Source organism: Convolutriloba macropyga, chromosome 6, assembly GCF_964194025.1.
Source record: "Convolutriloba macropyga chromosome 6, txConMacr16.3, whole genome shotgun sequence".
Taxonomy (NCBI): Eukaryota; Metazoa; Xenacoelomorpha; order Acoela; family Convolutidae; genus Convolutriloba; species Convolutriloba macropyga.
Window position 1 is genome coordinate 4,034,478 of NC_134473.1, and position 22,759 is coordinate 4,057,236.

Consider the following 22,759-nt stretch of genomic DNA (forward strand, 5'->3'; position numbering starts at 1 on the left):
AAGCCCAATGAACAAAAAATCCGTTTTCTAGGAATCGATCTTGTGTTCTTTTGGCTTCTACTCTTAGTTTACGAAATTTTTAATGAAAATTTGATTCTCTTTGAGGTTCTAATAAAATTTTGTAGTCCTATGGCATAGACTCGTCAACTAAAAGTGCAAAAAGCTTGCTAAGGAGAATTAACTGAACCTATCTAGTGCTTTGAGTAGACAGCTAATGGCTGTTAAGACCTTAAAAATAATTTTTCGAATTATTTTTTGAAAATTAACCGATCTTTTATTGAACTTAAATTTTGAACTTAATTTTTTTGAACTCTAGGTCATTTTCAAAAACCACAGGACCTCCTTCTTTTCTATTGCAACAAAAATTTGTTTGGATATCAATTTTGACTGCTAACTTTTGGTTGTATGACTTCGATGCTACGTTTTCATTTTTTTTATCTTCTGGATATTTTTTGGTTCCTTTTGAATTCTTAATATTACCGTATTGCTGATAGTTTCCATTTCCTTAGGGACGTCGTTCAATGGATTGCAGAGAAGGTTTTCAGAGAAAAGTTTATGGTTTAATTCAGAATTTTGCTCCCGAACTTTTCTATTGAACTTTTAGTTTTTGTCATGACTTTTTGTGATGTCTTCTTGGTAAATTATGAATGAAAAACAACATAGACTTCATATGGAGGCGTAGTTTAGCCGTTGAAAGGTTATTGAAATTAATGGCATTGATATTTTGTTTTTTCAAGAATTTCGTGGCTTTGATATACATGTTCATATTTGTTAATTTTCAAGTCATATTTTAAAAAACAAAAAAGCATTACCTTGCTGTTAAAAAAATATTCGCACAACAGGAAGTTTTTACTCCAAAGTTTATTTTTAAATGGCTCCGACACTTCTCTCTGAACTTTTTTGACTGTTTTCTATATTTCTTTTGTAGTCATAAGATGCTAAGAGGTCCCATAATCTTCGAATTGAGAATTGAATGAATGACGTTTCTAAATGCAGTGTTTATAGCGAATACTCTTAATGTTTTTGATACTATTTTTTGAACTTAAACTTCTATTTTTGATTATCTCTTCATTTGATTGACAATTAAGTCAGAAATGTAGATGAGCTCGGCTCGGAACATCATGTGCGAACGCACGTTAACGAGCCTCCTTTTATTAAAGCTCAAATGAGACTTTTCTGACCCCAAAAATTCAACCTCTTGATTAAGCTTCCTCCGAACAGTATTTATTATCCAATTTAAAATGAAACTTTTGACTCATAATGCATTGCAACCGTTATCAATGTTAATTTTTATTAAAACATGTAATTGATTCAAGTTCAGCGTTCCTGTTTGTCGAGCAAGCAAGAATATTGAAAACTCGATGCTCCATATTGACTAGAATACTAGCAGATATAGTCTGTCATACTGCAGATCTTTGGCTATTAATTACTTCGATCGACGAGGCAAATCATGCAATGTTGACAAAAAAACAAATATAAACCGATGAGGGATGAAATGCTCTCACATGACAAGCGGGGCCAAATTAATTTAGAGGGGGTTTAACTTAGAAATGTTTCATGGGTTCAAATTACTGCCCTTATGACATCTTGGCAGTCAAACATCTTAAGCACTCAGTAATTTCTTTGATTTTTTATAGCTAAATATTGCTTTTGACTTCAGAACGAGAGCATTTTAGGTCACTCAAAAAAGAATAAAATTGCAAAAAATCACTCAATAAATCAAAGAATGTACTGGAACAAAGCGCAAAAACGGTCAAGCAAAAATTGGTGTAAAAAAGACGAACACGTTTCTAATAATTGCTTTAAATTTCGTTCCAGAGCAATTAAAAAAGTTGAGTTTAATGTCAAGCTTATCTCATGCACTTAATTTACATTAAATTGCTCTCTTATAAATCTTTTTTTATTTATAAAACTTCTTATAAATCTTTTATTCAGTATCAACATAAAATCTACCAATCAAATGATAGTAAACATTGTTCCCAGCACAACCATTCACATATTTCAGAAAAGATTTAGTTTCACTATCAACATAAGCCAGAGTCAAACAATTGTGTTTTGGAATAATTCTTTGAATTTCTTCACCTTCTTCATCAACATAAACCACAAATCCACCCCACGTCTCGTCCCAAGTACCCTTGGGAAGGAAAAATGAATGTAAATAGAGTGAAAAACCATCATCCTCTTCCTTAAAATTCGCGTTCTCGTGTTTTGTTGTTCCGTTGATCATTTTGCCGTTGGATAAGTTGGGCGATTTTTGAGATTTGTGCCTGTCTGTTAGAATCGAGTAAAATCCTTTTTCTATTTTTCTCAGCTCAAACTCACAGCAGTACGATCTGGAACAGAACAATAGTTTAGGATATAACTAACTTATACGGTGCCTCAAATGTAACAGCGACACAGTAACGAGACTGTGGCTCTTATAATAGCTTTTGGAAAAAAAGCTGCAAAGCGGCTTAAGTGAAACCCGGAATGAAAGCATTATTCCCAGCAAATAACATCATTCAAAGTCGGTGTCAGAAAAAGCGGATCCAATCAATACCGGAACATAGCCGCAGATTACCGGAATAGCTGCGAAAAAATAGACCTGCGTGGCGTATAGAGATAGAAACAGAGGCAGATCTAAATTGAAAAATCGACGCCGCTCAAAAAACTATGTAACAAACATACAGCGATAAATAAATAAAGCTTCTTAAAATTCATACCGCAGAAGCCTCTTATTAGGGACCTTTACTGCACATAAGAATTCCTTTGACCTTAAACAAATTCAAATTGAACTTAAGTTTTAAAGTGCAAAAGCCATTTTATTGAGTGAGGTAAGTCACTTGTGATCGAAATCTATTCACGCAAAAAATTTTTGATAAAGAGGGTGAAAAATGACGTCACGCGCGCAAACGCCGTTAGTGAGAGGAAGAAGTAATTTAGAAAACTTGACTATTTCAGCTTTGTTGTGTGAAATTGAAAACGAAAAAGAGCACCAGACGACGAAACAAAAAAAAAACAGCAGGACAAGTCCTGAAGTAAAATTCAAGGAAGTTTCATTGGCTAAACAGAAAACTAGATCTAGAACTGACTATGAATGAATTGGGAAAACCATTTCTGAAAAAATCAGATAAAAAAATAAAAAAAAACAGAAAATCAATGTCAAAATGCCGCATGTGGACAAAAAACCACTAGCGAGGAATGGAAATTTGGTTGAAACAAAAATCTAGGCCTAGAACGAACTATGAATGGAATGGAAAAACCATTTAGAAAAAAATCCGATCCTAAAAGTAAAAAAAACAGTAAAAATCAAAGTGAAGTTGCCCCATGTGAACAAAAAAACACTAGCGAGAAGCGAACTAACCGTTTTCTCACTCTACTTTAAAATTAGAGGGGAAAAAAATTCACGCCGCAAAACCACTCGCTTTTTTGCTCCAATTCCTGTTTTGGCGTGACCAAAATCACTGCTCCTATTTGACTTCAAAAATCATGAAAATGTGTGAACAGATCTTAAAAGACAGCGCCCCAATACAATTCAAATTCTTTGAATTGTAAAAAATAGGAGCGCTATAATAGCCAGTTGAGAAGATGAGGGCGGCTATTGAAAAGAACTTGTAACGTCTTCTTTCTAGCCTGGATTATTGCAATTCTATATACCGTCAGTTGAATGAGAAAAAAATCGGAAAACTCAATTATTTCGCCGAATTTGCGCTGGATTTAAAAGTATTTAAACATAGCCGGCAGATTGCCGGAATAGCTACGAAAGAATAGACCTGCGTGCCATATAAAAGAGATAGAAACAGATACAGATCTAAATTGAAAAAATCGGCGCCGCTCAAAAAACTCAAAAAAGTAAAAAAACATTCAGCGATAAATTAATAAAGATTGTTAAAATTCATTCCGCAGAAGCCTCTTATTAGGGACCTTTACTGCACAAATGAGTTCCTTTGACCTTAAACAAATTCAAACTAAACTTAAGTTTTAAAGTGCAAAGGTCATTTTATTGAGTGAGGTAAGTCACGTATGATCAAAATCTAATCACGCAAATAACCTAGTAACTTTTGCTAAAGCGAGTAAGAAATGACGTCACGCGCGCAAATGCCGTTAGTGAGAGGAAGAAGTCATTCAGAAAATTTGACTTTTTCAGCTTTGCTGTGAGAACAAATGTAAAACGAAAAAAGAGCGTCAGACGACGAAACAAAAAAACATAGCAGGACAAGTCCTGACGTACAATTCAAAGAATTTTCATTGACTAAACAGAAAACTAGACCAAGAACGGACTATGAATGGATTGGGAAAACCATTTAGAAATAAATCCGATCCAAAAAATCGAAAAAACTGTAAAGTGAAATTGCCGCATGTGAACAAAAAACCACTAGCGAGAAAGCGAATTTTTGTTCAAACACCGTTTTCTCGCTCTACTTTAAATTTAGAGCAAAAAAATTTCACGCCGCAAAAGCACTCGCTTTTTCGCTCCACTTCCTGTTTCGGCGTGACCAAAATCACTACTCCAATTTGACTTCAAAAATCATGAACAGATCTTAAAAAAAAAGACAGCGCCCCAATACAATTCAAATTCTTTGAATTGTAAAAAATAGGAGCGCTATAATAGCCAGTTGAGAAGATGAGGGCGGCTATTGAAAAGAACTTGTAACGTCTTCTTTCTAGCCTGGATTATTGCAATTCTATATACCATCAGTTGAATGAGAAAAAAATCGGAAAACTCAATTATTTCGCCGAATTTGCGCTGGATTTAAAAGTATTTAAACATAGCCGGCAGATTGCCGGAATAGCTGCGAAAGAATAGACCTGCGTGCCATATAAAAGAGATAGAAACAGATACAGATCTAAATTGAAAAAATCGGCGCCGCTCAAAAAACTCAAAAAAAGTAAAAAACATTCAGCGATAAATTAATAAAGCTTGTTAAAATTCATTCCGCAGAAGCCTCTTATTAGGGACCTTTACTGCACAAATGAGTTCCTTTGACCTTAAACAAATTCAAACTAAACTTAAGTTTTAAAGTGCAAAAGTCATTTTATTGAGTGAGGTAAGTCACGTATGATCAAAATCTAATCACGCAAATAGCCTAAAAACTTTTGCTAAAGCGAGTAAGAAATGACGTCACGCGCGCAAATGCCGTTAGTGAGAGGAAGAAGTCATTCAGAAAATTTGACTTTTTCAGCTTTGCTGTGAGAACAAATGTAAAACGAAAAAGAGCGTCAGACGACGAAACAAAAAAACATAGCAGGACAAGTCCTGACGTACAATTCAAAGAATTTTCATTGACTAAACAGAAAACTAGACCAAGAACGGACTATGAATGGATTGGGAAAACCATTTAGAAATAAATCCGATCCAAAAAATCGAAAAAACAGTAAAAATCAAAGTGAAATTGCCGCATGTGAACAAAAAATCACTAGCGAGAAAGCGAATTTTTGTTCAAACACCGTTTTCTCACTCTACTTTAAATTTAGAGCAAAAAAATTTCACGCCGCAAAATCACTCGCTTTTTCGCTTCACTTCCTGTTTCGGCGTGACCAAAACCACCACTCCAATTTGACTTCAAAAATCATGAAAATGTGTGAACAGATCTTTAAAAAAAGACAGCGCCCCAATACAATTCAAATTCTTTGCATTGTAAAAAACCAAGAGCACAGCAATATAGCTCCACTCAGCTTACAGCTTCGCAGCTATAAACAAAACCGACTAACGTCGGGCGAATTGCTCACAAACGACCGGCGAGCGGTTGGCTTCGTCAGTAGCCAGCCATGTTTATTGGCTTATTGAACCTAGCGCTAGCTTAATTCGACTCTTCAACTTTTAGTTTTCTAGCTTTGTTAATAAACAAATCAAATAGAAAACATATTCAAAAAATTTGCCAAATATTGTGAAATTTAAAAGAAAAGCTTCGAGATTTCTCAGTGAAAATATTCAAAACTATTTTTTCTCTCCTGATTTATGTCAAGTAACCCATCTGCAAGACTTGAAAAACTTCGTTGGCCAGTAAGGATAGTTAAACCCAGAAAAGGACAAAAACAATCAAAAACTTTGAAAACAATCGCAATTTTTAACAAAATCTTGCTAAAAGTCAAGACATTTTCTTCAAAACCATTTCAATGTCTCATGAGAATATCCAGTATCACTATTTCGAGCTTTAATTGTTTTTCTGGCTCAAAAACATCCATAAACATGGACATGATGATAATTTTTCGAAAACTAAAAAAAAATTCAAAAGAGTGCTAAAGCTGGGGTCATTAAAATATTGATAACCATTCCATGAATCTAGAAACTATGCAACAGCTTTTGATGAAGCCTTGGAGGAGGTCTCTAGGAAAGAAATGATAAAAAAAGTCAAAAAGATTTAAAAAACTTGAACAAATTGCAAATATTTTTTCAAATAGCTGATCTTAAGATCATGAAAAACCTTCCATTACATTCAGAAGCTAAGCAGTAACCTCAGCTCAAACTCTAGAGGAGGTTATGTGGCTGTTGAGGTTGGAGAAACCAAAAAAATGACAAAAAATTTCAAAAAACTTGAAAAACAATTACAAGGAATAAAATTTGTGATAAAAATTGTAACTAATCCATGGCCAAAAAACATTTTTCAGTAACTCATTATCAAACCTTAACGGAAATTTTCTGTTAGGCTGAAAAACCTGAATAAATGACAATAATGACAAACTGATAATAGCGATAAAAAACTGACAATAAACGTTGAAAAATTAAAAATTGCAAATTCTGTAAAAAAAAATTCTGAAATTCGTGGTGGTGAAATCTGGAAAAAACAATTCATTACATTTGGAAATCATATAGTACCTACTTTTAAACCCTAGAGGAGGTTTCTCGAGGCTTGAGGCTGGAGAAACCTAAAACCCAACAAAAACTTAAAAAAATGCAATTTTCATCATTAAAAAATGATGAAATTTGTCATATTAAAAAATTGAAAGCTATTCCATGGCAAATAAAACTGTTTCAGTAACTTACTGTCAAACCCTTAAAGACGTTTCCTGGCCCCTGCGTCAGCAAAGAAGTGGATAATTAAAAAAATGAATGTCAAAAAAAATTGGAAAAATCTGCACGTTTTGACAAAAAAACTAAAATTCGTGATGTTAAAATGTTGAAACCATTCCACTACCACCAGAAACTATGCAGTAACCTAATATAAAATCCTAGAGGAGGTTTCTTTACACCTAGGGCTAAAAAACTGACCAAAATTTTCAAGACACTTGAAGAATTTTCAAGCACGTGAAAATTAGTATAAAGTTGCGTGTTTTTAACAATCGGTTGTTCGTCAGTAGCCACGGGAGGCGGGGGAACGTACATCGGGGATCTGATGGGGAGGGGGTGGGCCTCCAAAACAGTTTGAGCTGAAACAGAGCTGAAAAACTCTAAGAGCACTTCATGCCCGTTGGGCGCTTCCTGTTTATCCCGTTTTTGAGGACGAAAAGTGAAAAGCGTCAGACGAAAAATTGGTCAAGCGAAAAATCGCATAAAAAAGACCGAAAAGACTAATATAAATGCTACAAACTTCGTTTGAACCTAGCGCTAGCTTAATTCGACTCTTCAGCTTTTAGTTTTCTAGCTTTGTTAATAAACAAATCAAATGGAAAACATATTGTTAAATTTAAAAGAAAAGCTTCGAGATTTCTCAGTGAAAATATTCAAAACTATTTTTTCTCTCCTGATTTATGTCAAGTAACCCATCTCCAAGACTTGAAAAACTTCGTTGGCCGGTAATGATAGTTAAACTCCGAAAAGTAAAAAAACACCCAAAAACTTTGAAAACAATCGCAATTTTTAACAAAATCTTGCTAGAATTCAAGACATTAATTTCTTCAAAACCATTTCAATGTCTCATGAGAATATCCAGTATCACTATTTCGAGCTTTAATTAGTTTTACTGGCTCAAAAACATCCATAAACTTGGACATGATAATAATTTTTTGAAAATTGAAAATTTTTAAAAAAAGTGCAAAAGCTGGAGTCATTAAAATATTTATAACCATTCCATGAATTTAGAAACTATGCGACAGCTTCTGATAGAAAAAAAAAGTTCAAAAAGATTCACAAAACTTGAAAAAATTGCAAATAACTTTAAAAGCTGATCTTAAAATCTTGAAAAACCTTCGTTACATCTAGAAGCTATGCAGTAACCTAAGCTCAAACTCTACAGGAGGTTATGTGGCTGTTGAGGCTGGAGAAACAAACAAACGTGAAAAAAAATTCAAAAAACTTGAAAATTACAAGTTGCAAAAAAAACTGCTAAAAATTGTGATAAAAGTTGTAACTAATCCATGGCCAACAAACAATTTTCAGTAACTCATTATCAAACCTTAACGGAGATTTTCTGTTAGGCTAAAAAACCTGACTAAATGATAATAATGACAAATAAACTAATAATAGCGATAATAAACTGATAATAAATGTTTAAAAAAGTTTTAAAAATTGAAGTTTTTGTCAAAAAAATTCTGAAATTCATGGTGTTGAAATCTGGAAAAACAATTCAATACATTTAGAAATTATATAGTACCTACTTTTGAACCCTAGAGGAGGTTTCTCGAGTCTTGAGAAACCTAAAACTCAACAAAAACTTTAAAAAAATGCAAACTTCATCATAAAAAAATGATCAAATTTGTCATATTAAAAAATTGAAAGCTATTCCATGGCAAAAAAAATTGTTTCAGTAACTTGATATCAAACCCTTAAAGACGTTTCCTGGCCCCTGCCTCCGCAAAAAAGTGGATAATAAAAAACAAATGTTAAACAAATTGGAAAAATCTGCACGTTTTGTCAAAAAAAGGGCTAAACTTCGTGATGTCAAAATGTTGAAACCATTCCACTACCACCAGAAACTATGCAGCAACCTAATATAAAACTCTAGATGAGGTTTCTTGACACCTAGGGCTGAAAAAACCCAAAAAATGACAAAAATTTTCAAAAAACTTGAAAAAACTTGTGAAAGTGAAAATTAGTATAAGGTTGCGTGTTTTTCGGTTGTTCATCGGTAGCCTAGCCACGGGAGGCGGGGGTGTACACCGGCGATCTGATGGGGAGGGGGTGGGCAACAGTGGGGTGGGGGCAACAGTGGGGTGGGGGGCAACAGCGCGGTGGGGGGGGGGGGGGGTCAACAGTGGGAGTGTCGGCAACCTCTAAGAACCGCCCTTCACCTTTGAGCTGAAACAGAGCTGAAAGTCTCTAAGAGCACTTAATGCCCGCTGGGCGCTACCTGTTTATCCCGTTTTTGAGGACGAAAAGTCAAAAGCGTCAGACGAAAAATCGGTCAAGCGAAAAATCGCATAAAAAAGAGACCGACAGGACTAATATAATTGCTACAAACTTCGTTTGAGAGCAATTAAAAAGATCCAAAAAATATTCACAATTCTCCGCAACGCTGAGGCGTTTGTTCTTCTCCAAAGGAGAGAAGGGCTGTGGAGTCAGGGTGTAAATCAACTCCCGTCAGTTGACACAAAAGAGCAAACATCATCTCATGTCTCATCAATCCCAACAGAAGACCAAATAGACCAGACTTTTCATCCAGACGCTTGTACCTGGCAAACACTGGGCACTGATTTGCTGGCAACCTGAAATTGGAATTAATTGATGTCGGAAAAAAAGAGTATTATCAAGTGAGAAAATCAAGTGACAAAATAGTATTATCGCGTGAGGCACTTTTTAAACTATCCCGGTAAAATCTGCTAAACAATCGCACCTTTAGTCAAGTGATTTCTGCAGGATTTGAGTGACTTTTGTGAGCAGTTGAATTTCCGTGTAGCAAATAACATTTTGAGGGAATCCAAAAATTGCAGGGTCAAAACCTAATCACAAGTTTGAACTATGTTGATATAATTTGAGCAAAATCATAACATAGCTGCCGGCAGATTGCCACAAAATAGCCGCAATAGCTTCGTAGATCTGCAGTCTCAAAAAGATAATAAAAATCGAAAAAAATTATCGTGAACAGCGTTAAACTTCACGGAGACGTTTCTCCGCACGTGAACAGAAAACCACAACCGAGAAAGCCATGTTTCGCTCAAACACCGTTTTCGCACTCTACTTCGAATAAGAGAGAAAAAAATGCACGCGACAAAACCACTCACTTTTTTTGCTCCACTTCCTTTGGACCAAAATCATTACATCAATTCAACTAGAAAAATCATCAAAATGAGTGAAAAGACTTTGAAAAACACAGCCGGAAGGCTTCCGGAATCGACTCGAAGACGTCTTCACTTAAACACCAGCCTTTCAAAAAACCAGTTATTGAGGGCAGGAAGCATCAAAGAAGAGAAAATAACCTTGATTGAAATAACAAAAGAAAAAGTAAATTAATCCAGAAAATTACAAAAATTGATTTTCGTTTTCAATTTGTACAAGGACGTTTCAAATTTGTACAAGTACAAATACAAACAAAATATTTATTCAAGCAATCGAGAAGGACAAGCCAAAATAAGCACACAAACAACTCATTTTTTTGGTCAAATTTGTCAAAATTCAACGAAAAAATTTAATTGGTACCCAAAGTCCCTTATTTAATTTTTAATAGAAACTGTCTGCGAGCATTACACTTAAACTCAGTTACAAGTAAAAGCAACAGAACACTAAAATGGGCCAAAAACTGCCTGAAAACCGGGAAAAAAATGGGGAACATTCAAATTAGCGTAAAACTCTTTTTACTTACCAAAAACCTTTAAAACAACCTGAAAATTAAACTTGTGTAAAATAATCTTTAAGACAACATTTTAGACAAAGAGAAAACAGCTTGAAAAGCAGAGAAAACAGCTTAAAAAACAAAAAAATTTGCTTACTTAAAGAAAAATTATTTTGCACCTCTCGTTCCGTTTGAAAAGCAATGCATGATCAAGATAACCTGTATCTTTCTTTTCCGCTCAAATTTGTTTACCGGAACAAGTTTTCCAAACTTTATTCACTTCCTGGACGTATCCTTATAGCCCCCCCCCCACGGATTTTTGCACGCCCCACTTGTAGTGATACTTAATCAAGTTACTTTGCATGTCAATATACAAGCAATGCATGGATGAACGCTTAACTTTAACGCTTAACAAATTCTTGAAGTTTTTGACTACTAGAATTGCACTGAACGGTTGTAAAAGTGCTTTCATTTCTCTCAGTCATTAGGGTAGTACTGAAAAATAAGCAGGGCGTTGGAATTGAGGAAAAACTTTAAACTTAGGGGTGCAAAAATACCAGCTACATAGGGCTAGGGGAAACAGAAAAGATCCCCCTGAGCTTAACAGAAAAATAGGAAAACATAACGCCTCTTCGAGAGCTCCAATAAAATTCAAATTCAAAATTGCACAATTCAAAATTGTAAAATTTCTTTGAATTGTAAAAACAGAAGAGAAGGCCAATAATAGCCCCAGCTATAGCTTTGCAGCTATTACAATAAAATTTGACAAAACAGATAACTCACCTGAACCACTTTTCTTTAGTATTAAAAACAGCTTCAATCCATTCGGACGTGAAAAAATCATTGAGCTCCAAAATACTCTCATCTTCGAATGCTTGTCTAATCCGCAGAATTCGATCAATATCAGTCTGATCAACGTAAGAATCGTTCACCCACGGTACAAACTGATCTAAATCGAGATCTCTGCACATTTTGTGAGCAGACGGAACAGGATCTGTGATTTCATCACTTCGTTTGAAACTGTTTGCTGTATGGAACCATCCGGACAATGCCAGTCGAGGAGATCTATTGGTCAGAACTTCACTAACATCGTGATAGGAGCCTGAAAAATACGATCTCTACTTATCTTGACTTTTCCCAATGATAAAAAAATTGTTTTCATAAGTCAATGTGAATAAATGTTCATTTTGCTTATCGGTATGGGCTTTTATAAGTGAGAACTAGCTGTTGCATTTAAAACCCAACAAAAAAGAATATCAAACTGCTAAAGAAAATTTATAGAATCAAATAAAACCAGAAGTGTTTGTCACCCATGGAGCAGGTTTCTCTGACGCGCTTATTGGGGTTGAGGGGTAGGGGGTTGTACTTTGACATAAATTCAGATGTTTTGATATTTGCACAATTACAGTCTACTCATCCTTTTTATCCTTTTGGGTCTAATTTGGAGATGATTAAGTCAAACTGTATATAATTTGGTACCAAATCGGACAACTTTTAGCGATATATCAAATTTTCTGCGATGAACTACTCTCAAAAACCGCTGCCAAGATAATTCTTAAGCAAAACGGCGGCACCAAATTGGTCACTTTGTGCATTCTGTCATAACCTAAGCCTGTTGTGATTGGGTAAAAATAGCCCAAAATAATTATCAGTTCGTTGATTATGATATGCACGACGTTGAGTAGTTTTCTTTAGAGATTATCAGACTTTCAACTTTCAACAGTAAGTGTTACACCAGCCAAATTTCAGCTTAATTTAGCATGTTTTAGTCATATTCATCAGCTGTCGCCTAAAGTACACCTAATGAAGATCACAAATAAATGAACGCGCTATATGGTTCAATTGAGCTTTCATTTTTGAGCAGAATTATTCAGGTTTATACATTTTCCAAGTTTATTTCCTTTTTGTTTCCAAAAGCTTGGCGTAGGCTCATCTTTTCGGAATATGTTGCGCCACTGTATTAAACATAACCGACTGACGTCGGGCGAATTGCTCTCAAACGACCGGCGAGCGGTTAGCTTTGTCAGTAGTTAGCTGCATGGGGCCCTTACGGCCTGAAAGATGTGCAGGGGTGTTGATTAGGGGAGGGGGTGAGAAAGGGGGTGATGTGAAGGGGGGTGGGGTGTTGCGGGGGGGGGGGGCGAGGTGTGGGGGGCAACCTCTAAGAACTGCCCTTCACACCATAAGTTTAAGTCTCCAAATCAGTTTCTGTGAATCGCATACTCGCAGACTAGTGAGCTGAAGGGCTCTAAGAGAACTTATTGCCCGCTGGGCGCTACCTCTTCATCCCGTTTTTGAGGACGAAAAGTTAAATGGTCCAGACGAAAAATCGGTCAAGCGAAAAATCGCAGAAAGACCGACAGGCCTAAATTAATTGCTACAAACTTTGTTTGAGAGCAATTAATAATAAAAGCCAGGTGTAAATTTTGGATCACAAACTTATTTTTGGGGGTGCAAAAATATAGTGTACACAATGGCGGGGGGGGGGGTTACCAGAGAAAAATTGCAGAACTGAAAGAGCAATGACTAAAAAAGGCCAGTTTAAGAGAAAATGTCTGCCTACCTGGTACGACTTCGAACATGACAAAAGTATTGGAAGAGGGTGAAATAATTTTACAGGGCTCTTGTCGCGGTGTGAAATTTTCCCCAAAACAGCTGAACAATCTCAAATTGCCCCCGTCTTTCCAACCATTCCAGTCTTCATCAACCAAATAGTAAATAAACGCAATTTTCCTTCCTTCCAGTTTATCGTCGTGGCATAACAAATAATCAGTCTGGTTATAAATGGAGCCAGACACGTTAACTTCATCAGTAAGCTGGATGTCAAAAACTGAACAGATCCAAGACTTCAAATCAATTTTTAGAAATTGAACAAATAATTTCAAACTTTCAAGATCATCATCGTCATCATCATCATCATCATCATCAGCATCGTCGTCAATTAATCCGATATTTCCAAGATCGCAAGATTGTCTCAACTTGAAAAGGTCACACTCCTTAGGGTAAAATTTAAGCTGCAACAACTCATTTTTCAAGTTCATGTAAAACTGTTCATCAAGAAGTTTATGAAGCATGACATGACGAAACGGTTCATTCTGCAAAGTTACTGTACAGTCTGTATAATCAACGTTTCCAGAGACGCAGTGCTTGATTGCAGTGAGCCTTGAAAATAATTGATTGGTATCAGTCATCGTGTCACAATCGATCGTTTGGCCTCGGATCGATAAGTTCACAATTCTAGAACATTAAATTTGATTGTAACACAATTTCTAGGCCAATCTCAGACCTGATGCTATATTCAAAATAATTAACACATTCTCCTAATTTTCCATCAGTCAAATTTTCTAAAATAAACTATAATTACAAGATGTGAATTTTTTTGTAAGCGTAGAGCAGATGGCGCAGTGCGCGATACGCTTCCGCCTCCCACACTGCAGATTGAAAGAACGATTCCAGTCAGGACCCAAAATAGAGAATGCGAGCACGTTTTCAAGTTGAGTTTTCAATTGTTGGGTACTTTATTAATTAACTTAAATTGTTAAAATTGAGGGTAATGCATTGTTCATTTGAACAATGCGACCGTAACAATTTTGATACTTTATGACACATTTTGAACTCACTGCAGAGGCAGAAAGTCTTCGAAAATGTCAAGTATGCAAAAGCACTAATCAAGAATAATCCGAAACGAAATTATCTGAACCAAAAGAATGGGGTGAACTTCAGATAAAAGCCACAAAAGGCAAAATGCCTACGTACGGTTGAATCTACTTCCAATCTTCTGCATCGGTTTGTGTCACCTCCCCCAGTCAGCTTAGTGGGGGCACATTATTTGCAACCTCATCAGCATGAGCTATCTTTACATAATGAACAAACGGAAAAGATGAAATTTTATTTTTTTTTTTCATTAAATTCAGAAACTTACAAAATTTTAGAAAAAAGATAAAAAAAAGTACTTTATAAAACTATTTGAGACCAGTTGTGGACCGAAGTAGGAAAACCCTGAGAAAAATCAGTTATCACCATTAACAATAATTGAAATATAGTTCCTGCACAGACGATAGCATATCGTAAAGGAGCTGCAACAAATTGAACAATTTGAAAAACTAAAAAAAGTAGCTGAAAAACGGAGAAGAATAAACAAAAAACAGGCTCAAGCGTTTCCCGGAGATTTAAGCGGCGGTAGCATCTTTATGCTAAACTGTTATTTTGACTTAACCGATAAATTTTTCGGGAAGCAGGCGCGTCAAAAATATAACCGACACAATGTGGTGGCCTATCATCTGTGTCATCAAAGTGAAACAGTAACTATATTTTTGCCTCAAGTATGTGATAGAAAGCAAAAAAGAAACTAGTACTTTTGTTATTTGACGTCAGGAGTTGATATGACCAATTTTGGAATGTTAATAAAAACTGAGAAACAAGTTTGGCTTTTATCGGCGAGTATTTCAAGTTGCTGATAGTTAACTGCAAAATATTGACTTGAGAGGCACAGTTGACAAGGAGCAGGTCAGAATGCTTTCACAGCGAGGCAGGAGTTCCACGCGGTTCAATTTTGCGGCCACATTTTTTAGCATTTCATTTCAGCACCAACATCATCTTTTCATGTGTAGATAGTGCAAATTCACATTTATGCCGATGGGTAGTCAATTTATCAATAAATTAGAGATCTATCTTACTTCCTTTTGTTTTTATTGAGAAACAAACCATGGATGTTATGCGCAGGTTGAAATTAAATCAGCAGCAATGTTAAAACATCCAATTTTTTACAATCCTAATTCTAATGTTCGGGTCATTGACACTTATTGACACCATCGAAATTTTAAAAAACCTATTGGGAACTCTTTTAGATAACAAGCCGACTTTTGCTAAACAGGAGAACTAAGTTTGCAGAGTGTGATCCGCAACTACAAAATTTTCATTCTATTCAAAAGTTCTTATGTGAAAAACAACAAACATAACCGGCAGATTGCCGGAAAATAGCCGCCGTTGATTCCAATAAGCATGATTGGGATTGAAAGAATAGAAGATATTGAAGAAAAATTTTCTACAAAAACATTTTTTAAGTCCGATTTATTTTGATGGCATTTCGTGGTTGAACTTACTTCTGTTTCTTAGAGAGAGGCCACAGGTGCTACTATCAATACCAATAAGCATAAGAGATGGCAACTAAGACTTATAGGACCGACGTTCAAATAGCGGGCATCTAAAATTGGGCTTTATGGGTTTATCCCGTTTCTATTTCTGACTTCAATTTTTTATACTGACTCCGTTCATTTTGAATTGCTTTGCTGAGCAACTGATGTTCAAATTCACTTCTAGCAGAATGAGAGAAAAGAGAAACTAGCCCAGAGAAGTCAAAAAGATTTCATGCAAAAGTTCGAAAAAGCGCCAAAATGGTAAAGCGAAAAAAAATTTGACGAAGTAAAAAAACATAGCAGGACAAGTCCTGACGCACAATTCAAAGAATTTTCATTGACTAAACAGAAAACTAGACCTTGAACGGACTATGAATGGATTGAGAAAACCATTTAGAAAAAAATCCGATCCAAAAATCGAAAAAAACAGTAAAAATCAAAGTGAAATTGCCCCATGTGAACAAAAAAACACTAGCGAGAAAGCGAACTAACCGTTTTCTCACTCTACTTTAAAATTAGAGCAAAAAAATTTCACGCCGCAAAAGCACTCGCTTTTTTGCTCCACTTCCTGTTTCGGCGTGACCAAAATCACTACTCCAATTTGACTTCAAAAATCATGAAAATGTGTGAACAGATCTTAAAAAAAAAGACAGCGCCCCAATACAATTCAAATTCTTTGAATTGTAAAAAACAGGAGCGCTATAATAGCCAGTTGAGAAGATGAGGGCGGCTATTGAAAAGAACTTGTAACGTCTTCTTCCTAGCCTGGATTATTGCAATTCTATATACCATCAGTTGAATGAGAAAAAAATCGGAAAACTCAATTATTTCGCCAAATTTGCGCTGGGATTTAAAAGTATTTAATCAGCAAAATGTTAAATCGAAATAATCAAAAACTACACTGGTTACCTATAGAGCAACGGATTCTTCTCAGAACAAATTGAAGACGTCCAGGTTTATGGTTGATCAATCATATCTATATAGAGCATTTTTGCGAACGAATAAAACTTCTGCTCGACAATCTCATCAGAAATTATTTCCAGTCCTGTAAATCCCGAATTCTCAGATGCTATCAGAAAAAGTTAGACACCAAATGATACTTGGAGTTACCGGTCTACATTTGAAAAGCGAACACTTACGAAGGGGACATTTGTCCTTTCGTGCCTTTTGATATTAGACAACCACTTTGAGATTGGAAAGTGGTAAACCCTCAGCATCAATTTAAACAGTTTTCAGTTCGAAAATTCTCCGCCTGAAAAGGGAACAAGTTCTTATCAGTCTCATGTGCTTCTTTGTTTAATAATAACAGTCCCTAATCCAGAATCGTTTTCGATATTTTCTGTACCCTTTCGTACTTAATAGCTAGATGGCATTCAAAATTATCCAGGATACGTTGAATGGAAATTCACAGGCGCGAACGCAAATAGCATCCCTGTCAAATTCTCATCTCACTCATTCATTTTGGTTACTTTACTGCAGCGTCACAGAACTCCGGGATCTATTCTGTGTCGGCCCCCAATTGTTTTTTATGACCCCAGTTACAAATCATATGTTGTTATATAGCACGCTACTATGTGAGAAAATAGAACGTGCGCCTGGGGGTCATAAAAAATTTATGCTCACTAAGCTAGGGGGGGGGGGGGAACAGAATAGATCCGAACTCCGAACTCCGTTAACAAAAGACTGGAATTCAGCAGTTGTGCTAGCAGAGTTTAACCACAGCCTACAACTCAGAAGTAGTGGATAAAACAAGGATTCCAACCACCAGTAAAATTTGTCCCTTTCTCCTAACGCTAATCGCGCATGTCGAATCGGGCCAAATTTTACTGTTTGTTGGAATCCTTGTTTTATCCACTACTATATTCACCACTATAAATACATACTACACGCACAATTTTGTGTACAAAAATGTACATAGCTAGTATAATTTATGCAAATCATACACTAATATCCAAAAGTTCTCAAAGCTAGATTGAAGCCTAATTTCATATCTTATATGCCAAACTATACTGGAATAAATCAGGTTAATCATCTCACAAAGTTTTTTTTTCAATAGAATCGGATGGACTGAAAATAACTCAAAATTGCTTAGAACTGGATAATAAGAAACAAGTTTCTTTAAAATTTTGACTTTAACCAGGAGACGATTGATCTATGATGTTTAACTGAGTGATTCTATGTACCTGGTTACATTTTTGAGCCGAGTCTTGGGAGGTCTTGTTAAAAGGTTGACTCGCCTTTACCACGCTACGGCAGTACTGCTCGACCTTTCTTAATGGCAACTGTGGGGGAGGGTGCAACTACAGAATGCTTGAACACTTTTAATTTTAATTATTAGGCTGGCTGAAGTCTAATATTAAGCTGACTGAACAATATTAATGTATCATTTTACAGGTTTTTGTAGTGAAGTGAAACTCATGATGAATAGCCAAAAAGTGCCGTTGAGAATAAAGGTCCCCACGTGGAGAATTATTCTAGAACATTCTTTTTTCTTGAATATTCTGACATGATTTTTAACTTAAAATTAGTTATCATTTCCCAAGTAATTACATGTTTTAAAGTAAAATAATAATTAAATCCTTCTATTAAATTGAATGATTTGTATAATCTATTAAAAATTAAATAAAGATTTTAATAAATACTCACTTTACTAGCAAATTTTTAAGGTATCTTATATTCGAAATTTTCACTTGTTTTCATTCTGTTAGTGGTGGTGGCTTTCTTTGTCAATGGCGGCGGCCATTTTAGCATGACATGAACTTTTCATTCGATCTGCTAAGCAGTGTAATGCGATGTTAAACCAAGCTTGTTGACTTCTTATACTATTAGCGGTTGCTAAATATGAAAGAAAGCGAACAATAATAGCACAGTCAAAAACATTGATATCGGTGGAAACACAGTGATTAGTGTTTTTCTGTGTCTTCTTGAATATTATACTTATAAACATGCTCTCTGAATTGATTTCTAGTATGACCATATCCATATCTATGAAGATAAATACATAGTCTACATTTCCTATTTCTAAATCTATATAATGATATATGTTTATAAACATTACACATACTACATGTTAGATATTGATCAGGATCAGAATAATGATATCCCAAATGTTCTATCTAATCTTTCACTTTGACCATATTTTTACATACATAACAAGAATATTCTAATTCTTTACAATTATTACATTCTTTCCAAGGTTTATTTATGCATTTATTGCATTTTTTTCATTTTTCGAAAAATTATTTTTTGATTATTTGCCTAAAAAAATACATCATGTCTCAATCAACTAATACTAGTGTCATAAACTTCTGCGATGTCTGTAATCTATCCTTTGAATCAAAGAAGGCTTTATACAGGCATCAATCATACGATCTCAAACATAAGGAACTATTGGAGAAAATGTTTGAGTCTGAAGAAGAGGAAATCTCGGAGAGGGTGTATAATCCGGATGAAGATGATTATATTATTAAAACTAGGGCTAAAACTAAAACAGAAACTAAATCAGAAACTGAAAACAATATCTATTCTAAGATTAGGTTTATATGTAAAGAATGTCATGAAGAATTTAGAAGTAAAGTAGCTCTAACTACTCATTCATATAGTCACAATCGCATGTATCTAGAAAACACAGAAGACTTCGATATAAACTCAAGTCAGAACATGAGAGAATTTTATATTACTGATAAAGGTGGGAATTACATTGAAGATATAGATGAAGCAACTAATTACTCTTTAGAAGAAATTAAAAACTGTTACCAGTTTCGTAAAGTTAAGAGTTTTAAATATGAGATCACGGCTGAATGTGATTATAAGAAGAGAACCAAAGAAGAAGTTAAAACTACTAAAATTTTCTTCAATACTGATTATATTAATAATAATGCAATATATGAATATGGTGACTTCAATCGGTGGCTAGATTTCGAAAAGGAAATATATGAAGGTTATGGTTATGATTTTGAGTTTCTTGGCATAAGAAGTATTCAGTTAAACATTGAACCAACTAAAGCATCTATTGGTAGTTATATAGATTTACCTCCTGATCTCAAAAACTCTAAATCGATATTAAATATACGTAGTTATAAATACAATTGCTTACAACTAACTATAACTGCTTGGCTACATCCCGCCCCACACCATGCAACTCGAGAAAGTAAATATGTAGATAAACTAATTGAACCAAGACAACAACATGAAGATGATTTTGCTTATAAAATAGGAATACAGAAATTGTATAATATTAATATTTGGATATACACACCTTGTGGTAATGGTAAAATAGAATTGTTTAAACAAGTGGATGATTTTAAAAAAGATAGAAAAGATGTAAGAATACTAGTTCGGAGTAATGGTCAAATAGAACACTGTGCCCTAATGAAAAATATAGAAACCTTGTTAGAACGGCCAAATAAAAACAACATTAAATATTATTACTGTGATAGATGTACCTATTGGTTTAACTCACAAATATGATAAACACGAATGCAACAACTCATTCAAACCAGAGATTGTTTGTCCCAAGAAAAAACATATTCCTTTTATAAATGAACACAAACGTCAGAATATAAAAAATATTATAACTGCCGATATAGAATGTTGCATTGTTGAAGTCACAACTAATGATTGTAAATATGTAATAGCTGAACATATTCCAATAGCTGTGGGTTACACCTGGCAAGGTAACTTCAAGCACTACTTCGGTCTAGGCTGCATCAAAAGATTTGCTAGAGATCTATTAGAAATAGAAACTGAGAATAACTTCAAGCGCAACAAACAAATGATATTCACAGAAGAAGATAAATTATATCATGAAACTAATAACACTTGTCATATCTGCAGTAAAACATGTATTAATAAAGAAAGAGATCATTGTCATGAAACTGGTAAATATAGAGGACCAGCATGTAAAATATGTAATCTAAGATACAAACAACAAAACTTCATTCCAGTAATATTCCATAATGGCTCTGGCTATGACTTCAACCTATTATACAGTGAACTCTTTAAACAGAATAATGATAAAAAAAAGTAGATAACATACCACTAGCTGCTGGTAAATCTAAGATGGCTGAAGTCTAATATTAAGCTGACTGAACAATATTAATGTATCATTTTACAGGTTTTTGTAGTGAAGTGAAACTCATGATGATTTGCCAAAAAGTGCCGTTGAGAATAAAGGTCCCCACGTGGAGAATTATTCTAGAACATTCTTTTTTCTTGAATATTCTGAACTACTCATTCATATAGTCACAATCGCATGTATCTAGAAAACACAGAAGACTTCGATATAAACTCAAGTCAGAACATGAGAGAATTTTATATTACTGATAAAGGTGGGAATTACATTGAAGATATAGATGAAGCAACTAATTACTCTTTAGAAGAAATTAAAAACTGTTACCAGTTTCGTAAAGTTAAGAGTTTTAAATATAAGATCACGGCTGAATGTGATTATAAGAAGAGAACCAAAGAAGAAGTTAAAACTACTAAAATTTTCTTCAATACTGATTATATTAATAATAATGCAATATATGAATATGGTGACTTCAATCGGTGGCTAGATTTCGAAAAGGAAATATATGAAGGTTATGGTTATGATTTTGAGTTTCTTGGCATAAGAAGTATTCAGTTAAACATTGAACCAACTAAAGCATCTATTGGTAGTTATATAGATTTACCTCCTGATCTCAAAAACTCTAAATCGATATTAAATATACGTAGTTATAAATACAATTGCTTACAACTAACTATAACTGCTTGGCTACATCCCGCCCCACACCATGCAACTCGAGAAAGTAAATATGTAGATAAACTAATTGAACCAAGACAACATGAAGATGATTTTGCTTATAAAATAGGAATACAGAAATTGTATAATATTAATATTTGGATATACACACCTTGTGGTAATGGTAAAATAGAATTGTTTAAACAAGTGGATGATTTTAAAAAAGATAGAAAAGATGTAAGAATACTAGTTTGGAGTAATGGTCAAATAGAACACTGTGCCCTAATCAAAAATATAGAAACCTTGTTAGAACGGCCAAATAAAAACAACATTAAATATTATTATTGTGATAGATGTACCTATTGGTTTAACTCACAAATGTGATAAACACGAATGCAACAACTCATTCAAACCAGAGATTGTTTGTCCCAAGAAAAAACATATTACTTTTATAAATGAACACAAACGTCAGAATATAAAAAATATTATAACTGCCGATATAGAATGTTGCATTGTTGAAGTCACAACTAATGATTGTAAATATGTAATAGCTGAACATATTCCAATAGCTGTGGGTTACACCTGGCAAGGTAACTTCAAGCACTACTTCGGTCTAGGCTGCATCAAAAGATTTGCTAGAGATCTATTAGAAATAGAAACTGAGAATAACTTCAAGCGCAACAAACAAATGATATTCACAGAAGATAAATTATATCATGAAACTAATAACACTTGTCATATCTGCAGTAAAACATGTATTAATAAAGGAAGAGATCATTGTCATGAAACTGGTAAATATAGAGGACCAGCATGTAAAATATGTAATCTAAGATACAAACAACAAAACTTCATTCCAGTAATATTCCATAATGGCTCTGGCTATGACTTCAACCTATTATACAGTGAACTCTTTAAACAGAATAATGATAAAAAAAAGTAGATAACATACCACTAGCTGCTGGTAAATCTAAGATGGCTGAAGTCTAATATTAAGCTGACTGAACAATATTAATGTATCATTTTACAGGTTTTTAAAGTGAAGTGAAACTCATGATGAATAGCCAAAAAGTGCCGTTGAGAATAAAGGTCCCCACGTGGAGAATTATTCTAGAACATTCTTTTTTCTTGAATATTCTGACATGATTTTTAACTTAAAATTAGTTATCATTTCCCAAGTAATTACATGTTTTAAAGTAAAATAATAATTAAATCCTTCTATTAAATTGAATGATTTGTATAATCTATTAAAAATTAAATAAAGATTTTAATAAATA

General features: G+C 34.4%; 1 protein-coding gene across 1 annotated transcript; it reads right to left on the minus strand.

Moving 5' to 3' along the window:
- Positions 1 to 1,860: 1,860 nt before the first annotated feature.
- On the minus strand, positions 1,861 to 14,326 carry LOC142340699 (prolyl 3-hydroxylase OGFOD1-like). The gene is made up of 4 exons (XM_075391395.1): positions 13,189 to 14,326; positions 11,409 to 11,727; positions 9,358 to 9,561; positions 1,861 to 2,333 (listed from the first exon to the last, which is right to left on the minus strand). Exons 1-4 carry the CDS (start codon positions 13,814 to 13,816, stop codon positions 1,928 to 1,930), a joined length of 1,557 nt encoding a protein of 518 aa, XP_075247510.1. The 5' UTR covers positions 13,817 to 14,326; the 3' UTR covers positions 1,861 to 1,927.
- Positions 14,327 to 22,759: the final 8,433 nt, after the last annotated feature.

What these genes read in the sequence shown, in the direction of transcription:
- LOC142340699 (XM_075391395.1), bottom strand. Translation starts at nt 13,816, where the DNA reads ATGACTGATACCAATCAATTATTTTCAAGGCTCACTGCAATCAAGCAC. An exon ending in CATGTTCGAAGTCGTACCAG is followed by an intron (nt 11,728 to 13,188) that starts GTAGGCAGACAT and finishes CGTATTTTTCAG; the next exon opens with GCTCCTATCACGATGTTAGT. An exon ending in CCTCAGCGTTGCGGAGAATT is followed by an intron (nt 2,334 to 9,357) that starts GTGAATATTTTT and finishes GTTCTGTTCCAG; the next exon opens with ATCGTACTGCTGTGAGTTTG.